This window comes from Myotis daubentonii, chromosome 15 (genome assembly GCF_963259705.1).
Source record: "Myotis daubentonii chromosome 15, mMyoDau2.1, whole genome shotgun sequence".
NCBI lineage: Eukaryota > Metazoa > Chordata > Mammalia > Chiroptera > Vespertilionidae > Myotis > Myotis daubentonii.
In genome coordinates this window covers 30,612,170-30,622,696 of record NC_081854.1, presented here as the reverse complement: position 1 = coordinate 30,622,696, position 10,527 = coordinate 30,612,170, and the positions used below count along the sequence as shown (strand labels likewise).

Here is a 10,527-nt window from a genome sequence, read left to right as displayed (position 1 = left end):
AGCTCTTAGCAAACTGAGAGCATGAGGCAGAAGCTGTGTCACCGTTGATGGCCCGACCTTCAAAGTCACACTGTGTCACTTCTGCTACATTCACCAGCTAGCCCACCTCCCAGCAGGAGGAGTGTCCATGTCACCTTATAGGAGAGCCCCCAGAATGGGGCATCCTGATGCCATGCGGGGGTAAACACTGGCACAGGCCAGAAGAACAGGTGACTGGATTGTAGCTCAGTTCTCCGAAGGAAACAACAGGCTTCTGTGGAGTTAAAGGGAGGGTGTTTTCTCCGCAGGGAAACAGAAGGGCTTTCAGGAGCTGAAACCAGAACACTTCCCAGTCCTGGTCACGGGAACTGGGAGAAGGGAACAGCAGTACAGTGCCTAGAGACCAGAAAGGTTATGCAGTGGTTCTCAACCTTCTGGCCCTTTAAATACAGTTCCTCATGTTGTGACCCAACCATAACATTATTTTCGTTGCTACTTCACAACTGTCATGTTGCTACTGTTATGAATCATCATGTAAATATCTGATATGCAGGATGGTCTTAGGCGACCCCTGTGAAAGGGTCATTCGACCGCCAAAGGGGTTGCGACCCACAGGTTGAGAACCGCTGGGTTCCAGGCTGGGAAACCAGACGCCTGGGCTTCCTGCTTGGTCATTGTTTTCCTTTGGCCAGACACTTCACTCGGGTAGGCTCCACGCTGGTCTTTACAAAAGGAGGGTGTATAAGCCCAGGTCACCCAAGGAGTGCCCGTGGGATCACTAATGTGAGATACTCATCCCAGAGCCCGATGCACACAGCCATCGTGGTATAGTTTCTTGTTTTTCTCCCTAGTTTTTGTTTTGAAATTGCTGGGCGGTACTATGTTTATAGTCTTGGAGATTTTCCTCCAAAATGAAATCAATGCCTCCGGCCCCAGTTTATGGGAGAACGATTTCCAAATTGCACAAAAGGAATGCCTCTAATATCTGCATTCTAGACAGTAGAGTCTGTCACTGCTGGAGCGAATCTGACCAGCCTGGGAGAGGAGGGAGGGTCAGTGGTGGGGGAGAGGGGTGTATTGGAATAGCCAAGGGAAGGGTATGCATTACCCAGAGGTAGAGGGTGCTGACCAGCAATTGCTTGGAGCCAATAAGATCTCAGCTGCAATCTACTGCTCCTTGTGAGGAAGGGCTGCTGAATCAGCAAAAATCAGGTTGGAAATGAAGAGGAAGAAAGTGTTGAGTGTACAAGAGAAACAGCAATTTTATGTCAACAGTGTTTGGGATGGAGCAGGCTGAAAGTGGGGGGGGGGCATGTTGGAACCCATGACCTTTGCTGGGGTGGGGGCTGGTCTCGAAATAACACGACTTCTTATTTCTGCAGTGCTTACCATGCACTGGGCACCCAGCTACTTGAATTCTCACAGCAACCTTATGGTAACTACCATTATGCCCAACTTATGGATGAGAGCATTGAGCTCAGAGATATTAAATCACTGCCCAAAGCCACACAACTGGCCAGCCCTGGAAACAGGATTTGAACCTGAATCTTGGGAGGGAAATCAGTAGCCCTTTTGCCTACATATTTACTATATGTAGTTTTTCATTTTCACCAAACAGCCCTGAGATGCTAGTTCATACCCATTTAGATTGACAAAATAAAATAAATGGAAACCTAATAGGAAGTCTGATAAGACCAAGTGCTGGCCAGGAGGCAGCGAACCAGACGCGCAGGTGCACTGCAGGGTTAGAAGGAAAATTGCCAGGTGTTCTGGAGAGCAACTTCTACTGTGTCCAAGATGTGCCCCACCCAACAATTCCAACCCCAGGCATTCAGAGAAGCACTGGGGACAGGGCTAGAAGGTGCTTTGAATCTTTGCAACTGCAAATCACAGAGCTAAACTGAAAACTCCCTAAATGACCTCCCCAGGTGGGTGGCTGAGGAGGTGACTGCCCTCCAGGTTGGTGGTACTTTAGGGAGGGGGTTTGGGTGCCCAGGGCAAGACAAGAAGTCAGAGCTTGAACTTTGAGGGTCGGAGAAGGGGCTAGTTTTCCACTGAGGGTCTGTTTACCCAAATGTGGAGAAGGTTGAGCAGAGCCCCTGGCTAATTGGAGGCTTCAATTTGCGCCCCTTCTAAATCTCAGCCTCCACTGCTCTGTTTGCAATTCCTGGCTCAACGCAATCGGAGACACCTGCCCGCACTCCCATTAGCCTGGACCCCCGCGCAGTCCCCCCCGCCCCCCTTCTAGCACTGGCTGCTGCATTTGCCACACGCGCTCCCTGAGAGCTGGGAACGCGGGCTCTGCCTGTGGATTTATGGTCCAGGAAATGCATTTTAAATTGGTCCCAGGATACTCAGATCCAGGAATCAGCTACCATCTCTTGGGGGTGACGGTGGGGGTGGGAGTATGTGTGGAGAGAGACCTAGTAATGCGGAGACTCCACTTTACTCCCAAAGCGCGACCACTCCCGGAGTTGGGGGCTACCTGTTGTCTAGGGCGTAGGGGATTGGGGTACCTTACTCCAAGTGTGTGCGTGTGGCAGGACTTTCCTTTCATTTATGGGGAGGGGACATGTTTTCCGAGGCGATCGCCCCCGCTGCCTCCCACATTTGGAACTAAACTGCTTGTAAGGAAAAGGACGGATTATTTATCATGGGGAAAACCACCTGTGGTTTGCCAAGAGCCTCTCTAGTCAAGCCAGGGGCAGGCGTCGCAGATAGGAGCCAGGAGGGATAGGCGAAGAGCGGGGTTGGGGAGCGGAAAGATTCGGGGCGTCTCCAGACCGCCCCGGGCCTGCTCGGCCGGGCTTTACCCGCGGCTCCCGGGAGGGGTAGAAAGCGCTCTGGGTGCTGGGCGCCTTCCCATTACGCAGTTCCTGTCCCTTTAAATCCAAGTGCCGGGAAAGGTGGGGGCTGGGGTGCCCTGGCTGGACCCCTCTTTCCAGGCGGACCCAGGCAAGGGGGGAAGCCTAGCGGGCGGGAGCGCCGGGTGGGGGTGAGGGCGGGACGCCCGAGGTCCCCGCCGGCGCCCCTCGCCCTCTGCCACGCCCGGCAGCGCCCCTCTCAGGCCGCGGGCGCGCCAGGGACTGGGGGCCAGGGCGGGGGCGCGCGGGCGGGGTGCGGGCGCGCGCCGCGCCGGCCAGAGCGCGCAGGCCGGGCTCCCAGCGCACGCCGCCGCCACTGCCCGACCCGCCGCATTGCTGCTGCCGCCGCCGCCGCCCCGGCCCGGCCCGCGGCCCCCAATATGGTGCAGCCGCCCGCGCCGCCGCCCGTGCCGCCGCCCGCGGGCCCCGCCGCCGCCCTCGGGCGCCCGCAGAGCGGCAGCCGCAGGTGGAAGGCTGCGCCCCGAGCCTGAGCCTCTGTCCCCGCGCCGGCCTGCGCGGCCAGCCCCGCGGGCTCGCCTCAGAGGGGCACTAGGCGCTGAGGTGGAGCCGTTTGCACCAGCGCTGCTGCTCCTGCCCCCTCCTTCCCCTCCCCTCCCCTCCCCTCCCCCTCCCTCCTCCCCTCCGGTCCTGTCTCCAGCGGGAGCGCGAGACGCTGGTCAGGCTCCGCGGCGCAGCTCAAAAATGAATAATCGCCCCCGATTGACTTAAATTCCACCGAAGCCGGCGCCGCGGCCGCCCGCCGCTCGGGATCTGCTTGCTGTGTTTTTGCTTTCTCCATTCTTCCTTAAAAAAAAAAAAAAATAGCAAAACAAAACCAGCCAGCCAACCAAGAATCCGGTTTGTTGATCGCCTATATTTTTCCCCCCACCGTTTGCGGGATTTGCAAACCGAATTACATGCATGTCCAGTGGGGGTAGGTTTAATTTTGACGATGGAGGGTCCTACTGTGGAGGCTGGGAGGACGGCAAGGCGCACGGCCATGGCGTCTGCACCGGCCCCAAGGGCCAGGGCGAATACACCGGCTCGTGGAGCCACGGCTTCGAGGTGCTGGGCGTCTACACCTGGCCCAGCGGCAACACGTACCAGGGCACTTGGGCGCAGGGCAAGCGCCACGGCATCGGCCTGGAGAGCAAGGGGAAGTGGGTGTACAAGGGCGAGTGGACGCACGGATTTAAGGGGCGCTACGGGGTGCGGGAGTGCACGGGCAACGGGGCCAAGTACGAAGGGACCTGGAGCAACGGGCTGCAGGACGGCTACGGCACCGAGACCTACTCAGATGGAGGTAGGTGCGCCGGTGCGGGCGGGCTGGGGTTGGGCGGAGGAGGGACCTTCTCTTGCCTCTTCTGTTTATCTCTGGGGAAGTTGAGCTTCTCCCTCCAGTGGGGCCATGGGCACCTGGGCATTTCCTGGGGTTCTCTGGAGGCCCAGCTGCCCTGGCTACAGGTTGCCCCACTGCTTGGTGGGGGACAGCGCGCCTGTGCCAGCTGAAGATGTTGGGGGCTTTCCAGGAGCAGAGCCAGGCCCTGGAGTTGCGGAGTTGAGCAGAGTGTCTGTGCATCATCCAAGAGCAGGCCAGAAACAAGCGGAAAGGCCAGCTTGGGCCTACGGCCTCCTCTGGGACCCACTGAGGGCGGAGAGGGGCTGGGAGAGGGCCCCCTCCCCTTGCTGACAGAGCTCCCTTGGTGTGGGCCTCCTGGAGTTAGGCCCCGGCTTTGCTTCTTGTTTTCCTGCGGTGCTGAGGGCCTTCCTCAGACCTGATCAACTCAAGCCAATGGAAACAGAGCGATTGGGAGAGCTATAGGCGGGGGACAGGAACCCCAACCAACACAACAAGGCAATAAACTTCTAGGTGGTTGGACATGGGCTAGCACTGTCGGAGCAGGCTGCTGACAGGAGGGAGGGAGGGAGGCCCATCTGCTTAGTGAGAGCCCAGGAATCGCACCGTTCAGGGGCTGAATCATTTTCCCCATTAGTTCAGGGAATGCTCTGTGCCTTCATTCTAAGATGCCACCACATTCAGGGCTGAGCTGGTGCAGGAAGCCAGGGAGCTGCCCACCACTGCTGTAAGATGATTTCTGTGCCGGGGGCCTTGCGGCTACACCCTGCCCCAGACACCCCGGTATCCACTCCTTGGTGCATCTGAAAAGCGTGGAGCATTTACTGTTCCTGGAAGCCAGACCCCAAACCAGCCTGCTCTCCAGATGCAGCCCCCGCCCCCCCACCCCACCTCCTCCCCAATCTGGGAGCTCATCTTCAGAAGTGGCGAGGTAATTTTTCAGGCTCAGGCAAGGAGTGGGGCACAGCGGTGACTGTGCTTCTGGTGGGCATGGAAATCATGAGTGTATGTGTGGTCTTCTCCCTGCCTCTCGCTGCCTCCAAGTCTCATGAAGCAAGTGTTCAACACCTGCTCCCTGGCCACATCCAGGGGTGACAGAGGGCTGGAGAGTAATTATTATTTTGGCTTATGCAACTGAGAGGCAGGGTTCATTATTCCTCAAAGGGGAGGAGGCGTGGGGGGCAGTTAATTATATAATGCTCCTGCCTGTCACAGCCGTGCCCAGCCCTGGTCCCAGGCGGCCTCTTCCGTGCTGTTGTTGTTTTCATTGATCACGTTGGAGAGTTCTCTGACCCTGGGGTGTGGGGGCCCGGCCAGCAGACGGACCTGCTGGGTTCCAGGTCGTGTGTGTGTGTGTGTGTGTGTGTGTGTGTACACACAGCGAGGCCCTGTAGCAGATGCGGGTGGTCCAGCAGCCTAGCACACCCAGCTGGGCACTTTGGGAGCCCAGGGGCAGTTGTCACCCATGGGCTACCAGGCTGCTCTGCTCTGCGGATCCGTCCCTCCAGAGGTGCTCCCAGATGTGCCTGAGCCAGGAGAGTGGCTTCACGGTCCTAGGCAGGGGGCCTCAGGTGGAGGCATGTGGAGGAGAGGAATTAGGAACTCCCCAGAATATCTGGGGGGGAGGTCTAGCACCCCAGTGTGCCCACCTTCCCTGGACATCTTTAGTGGCCTGTGGAATTCTGTCCTTCATTCAACACTTACCTACTGAGTGCCTACATTGAGCAGTTGCTCTGGACTCTGGGAAAACAGCAGTGAACAAAGCAGACAGAAAAGTTGCCCTCATAGAGCTTCCACTTTAGAAGGAAGGGTGGTAATTAAGTTGTGATTGCTGGGGGAAGAGAGGATCTGATTCCGTGGCTGGCCATGAGTTTAGGGTCTGACATGTTGATGTGAGAAACGCTTCTTTTATTGGATTTATGTCCTTGGTCTCTATCCCCCATCCAACCAGCTAAGCAGCGTTCAGCTCCTTGAAGCCCTTCCCCGCTGCATCTTCTTGCTTGAGTGTCACATGATGAAGGGGGTCATGACCATTTTACAGATGAGGGTAGATGGTGGCAGAGTTGAGGGTCTGAACCCTGATCTGTCCTCCTCATACCACCTGTATGCCAACAGAGGCAGCATACCAATGCAGGGCGCCAGGGCCAGCTGCTCCCTTGTGGTTTGTGATGTGGCATGGCAGAAAATGGAATTGACTCTTCTGGTCTGGGATAATCAAGCCCAGAATCTGGGGCCATTTTGCTGGAACATGGCCCCACTTCTCATTAGGAAGGAGGTGACAGTGGAGAATGTGTACCTTTGAGCAATCCATCAAGCAAGCAGAGCCAAGTGGGGCATCTTAATCCGCCAGAACAAAACAGTGGGTTTCTGTGCCTTCCCCCGAGGGTCAGCTGGTGGGCTGTGACGGGTCTCCCTTCCGAGTGGGCAGAGCCTTTAATAAATTAATGGCTCAGTCCCACTTTTCCTGTGCACAGAGGATGGGAATATTGGGCAGGCATCAGCAAGCTCCCAAACTTCAGCCCAGCTCCCAGTGCTGACTTGGGAAAACAGTGATTTTCATGAATAATGCACAAACAGCAAATGTATTCTACATTTAGCTGGAATTGGTGTGGAATCCATTTCAGCTGGAGACACTTCTGCCAACACCGCCTCCTTCGGGTTCATCCTCCCTGAGCGCAAGGCAGGTGTTGCTCATTGGAGTGAGCTGAACGGCTTCCACAGTGTGTTGGGTGACTCCACACAGACCGTGAGGCTGGGGCTGTGGGGTGGCAGGAGCACATGCTGTGGAGTTTACAGCTGTTGTGCTTGAATCCCAGCTGTGCCTTTGCTCTGTGACCTTGGGCGAGTTATTTGACTTCCCTGAGCGTCTGTTTCTTCACTTGTTCAAAGGACTGATGATAACACCTGTAAATTAGGTGGGGGTTAATTGAGGTGCTGTTCACAGGTATACTAGTAAGCATTCATTATTATTTATCACCATTTTATTATTACAGTTCACATGCAGTGAGTGCCACGTGTCATGATTATTTTTTCAGAACAAATAGCCAGACATGACAATGATGATATTGAAAAGGACAATACATAGCAATAGTTCACACTCACTGTGTGCAGGGAATGAGGCGAGTGTTTGGGTGAATTATAGCACTTAATTTCTGTACCTCTCCAGGACTGTTCCTCCCATTTCCCGCATTGGGAAGTGGGGGCTCAGGGAAGGCAGATGAGCATTGGGCCACGCCCGGATTCACGCTCAGGATGGCGATACCACAGCCTGGCTTTTGTGTGGAACACCTCTCTCTGAACTGCCAGGTTCAAACTACCTCCTTGTTCTTCCCTCTTCCTCCACATCCATTCTTCTCTTCTGGGTGCAGCAGCCCAGAGTTGTAGGCAAGTGCACTTTCGCAGACACGCCCACCTGGACCCCCACCTCCAGTCCCACCAGGCCCATTGCCTCTTCTCCACTCGCTGGACCCCTACACTAAGCTGCACAGGTAAATATTTCCTCCTGGGTGCCGTGTACATAGGGGTCCCTGGGACCAAAAGTTACCCCCTGCAAATAAACCCTCCCACAGCCTGAAAGATATGAGTCATCTCACACACCCGGCCTCTCCCCCTCATACACAGATTCCGTTCACCGGCCCAGATCCCTCCACCCACACAAATCACACACGCCCACAGTCAAAATTCAGATCTCCCGGCGCCTGCGCGCGCAGGCGCACAGCACACCTGTCACCCAGAGACGTTTTCCATCCTGTCCCCCAAAACACGGCCACGTGCACCCGCCCAGCTTTGTTCTCTGGCCAAGTACTCCACCCCCTACGATTCCTGCTCCTGAGAAGCAGCCATCCCAGAGGGAGAGCGCTGGCCTAGAGGAGGGCTCAGATTACAGATGGAGCAGAATGTGTCCTTTCCACTTTAAATATACGTTTATGCAGTTAATGCCCATAGGAAGGGGAAAACCCCTCATCCAAACAAACTAAACAACCTTTGGGCATGTTTTTGGTACTTAGCCATGAATATGTGAAAGTAATTTTTTTTTTTGGTTAATCCTCACCTGAGGATATTTTTCCATTGATTTTTAGAGAAAGTGGAAAGGAGAGGGAGAGACAGAGAGAAACATCGATGTGAGAGAAACACATGGATTGGTTGCCTCCTGCATGCACCCAGAACAGGGCCAGAAAACCTGCAACCAAGATACATGCCCCAGACCGGAATCCAACCTGGGACTGATGCTCTAGCCACTGAGCCAAACCGGCCAGGGCAAAAGTAATTTTTTTAAAAAACCCAAATGCCCAGGTTAGGTGGAAGTGGGCCATCAGAACTCCTTTCAGAAAGAAAAAGAACCCAGCACTCAGCTATGGGAGATAAAAGCATCTCCTCAGAAATTCTCTTTCAGCCACTTTGGAGAGGGAGAAGGTGAAATGAGAAGGGAAAAGCAAATAACTAGTTCTTTGTTGCCAATAATAGCTGAGAAAGAAGTGTTACTGAAGACTCCCTCACCCAGCACAGCCCTGGAGCGATTTGACGGGCTTTATATTAGGAAGCCGAACGGGCTGGTGAGGAAGCGAGGATCAGCACCCTCCGAAAATAGCCACTCCACCAAAGTCAGCGAGTAGCCTCCGGCTGGTGTTAACAGTTAACGCAGCTAACCTGACAAAAGGGGGCTGCGGGCCCATCTGGCTAGAGAGAGGGAGACCCCAGAAAAACAAAGGGTGGTAGTGGCTGTAGAGGGAGGGCCAAGAACCTCTGCTGTTTTTCTACAAGACTCCTTTGCTACCTCAATTTCCCTCGGGCCTCCACTACTCTACAGATAACTAGCTACCAACGCTGAGCTGGTCATTTGGTATATACAACTCGTTATGCCCTTAAATGACAAGATGTTTAGAGTTGTGAGCACTCGAAAAAGAGTAATGTTTGTTTTCATTTTCGACAGTGGTCCATCCCCTCTCGGATCAGCCACTCCCTCAGTTTGTAGTTTTCCGGTTTGTGAGAAGAGAAGCCACATGGTAGATGAAGGTGAACGCTGTGGGGATCTGGCATTGCCACAAGCTGGCTCCATGGTTTAGACCAAGGGGCTGGCTCTCTTGTCTTCATTTAGGAGCGAGGAGGCTCTTCAGCACCGTGGAGAGCTCCCCACACACACTGCCTGGGCGGCTGGCTTTGCTCTAATTCTCTCCAGGCCTCCTCGCCCAGCCAAACCTCCTCTCCTGGCCAGGGACCGCCTGGCTCCCACCCCTCCCGCACACTCGGCTATCAGAAGTCTGTCTGCTCGTGTTCTGTCATGGAGTGGGTTCCTTACTCCAAGAAACACCACCACTGGGGGTGTTTGCCTATTTTTCACCCCAATCCTGTCAGTCTTTTCTAAAAAAGTTGAGTGCCTTCCTGGTGTTTCCTGCTGCACTGGGAGAGCCTCTCCCAGCTGGTGTAGGTGGGTTTGGGGTGGGTTCTTGAGTGAGACTTGTAGAAGTCACTCTAAAGTCTGAGGTTGACTTCTGCTTCAGGTTGTATGTGCTCAGTTTCCATAGAGCGTGCAGGGCTTATAAGTGTACAACCAAAAGCAGGCAAAGGAGTGATCCTGTCGGTAAGAGCCAGTGAAAGCTCTTTTACCACTGTTCTCATTAAATCGGTATCACTGGAGTAGGCATGTAGACCATCCCTGCCCAATCCAGTGGCCACTGGCCACGTGTGACTATTTGAATTTAAATGAGTTAAAATGAAATAAAATGTATACATTTCAGTGCCTCAGCCACACTGGTCACATTTCAAGTGCTCACTAGCCACATGTGACTAGTGATGGTACATACTGGACAGTGCTGAGGTAGAGCATTCCCGTTATCATGGGAAGTCCTCTTGGACAGTGCTGGTGGAGCACAAGTAAACTTCCAGGGATGAAAACAGTGCCAGCATACAGTGGCCACTCAGTAAATATTTGTGGAATGAATGAACTGGGAAATGCAGTAGTATTTGATAATTTCATTCACCGTCATCGTTTCGTATGTCCATCTCATTGCAAGAACTTAGAACTGGACATAGACCGTTAAAGGGAAAATTTAAAACTCTCTTTAAAGTATCACTATTATAAGTCCTTGGTCAACTTTGTTTGTTATTGGCTCTGCCATTGCTCATAAGTCTTTGCTAATGTTTCACCTGAATACGATGGATGGTGTTGAATACAGTGAATGATAGAGTGATAATGTTCTAATGCTGCAAACCAGTCACGACCAGAAGTCATTTTGGAGCACTATTTAATGAGAAGCGTTCATTGCAAAGTGCTAGCAAAGATGAGCAGGGGAGGGGACCCTTGAGTTGAGACTGGAAGGGTGGGCAGGG

At 54.1% G+C, this 10,527-nt stretch overlaps 1 protein-coding gene across 1 annotated transcript in view; it reads left to right on the top strand.

Annotated features, from left to right (window-relative positions):
• The first annotated feature begins 3,120 nt into the window (after positions 1 to 3,120).
• Positions 3,121 to 10,527, top strand: part of JPH3 (junctophilin 3) — a 94,011-nt gene continuing 86,604 nt past the window's right edge. Inside the window, exon 1 of the mRNA XM_059667120.1 lies at positions 3,121 to 4,146. Within this exon, the coding sequence (XP_059523103.1) occupies positions 3,765 to 4,146 (382 nt within the window). The 5' untranslated portion in view covers positions 3,121 to 3,764. The remainder of the gene's footprint in view (positions 4,147 to 10,527) is intronic.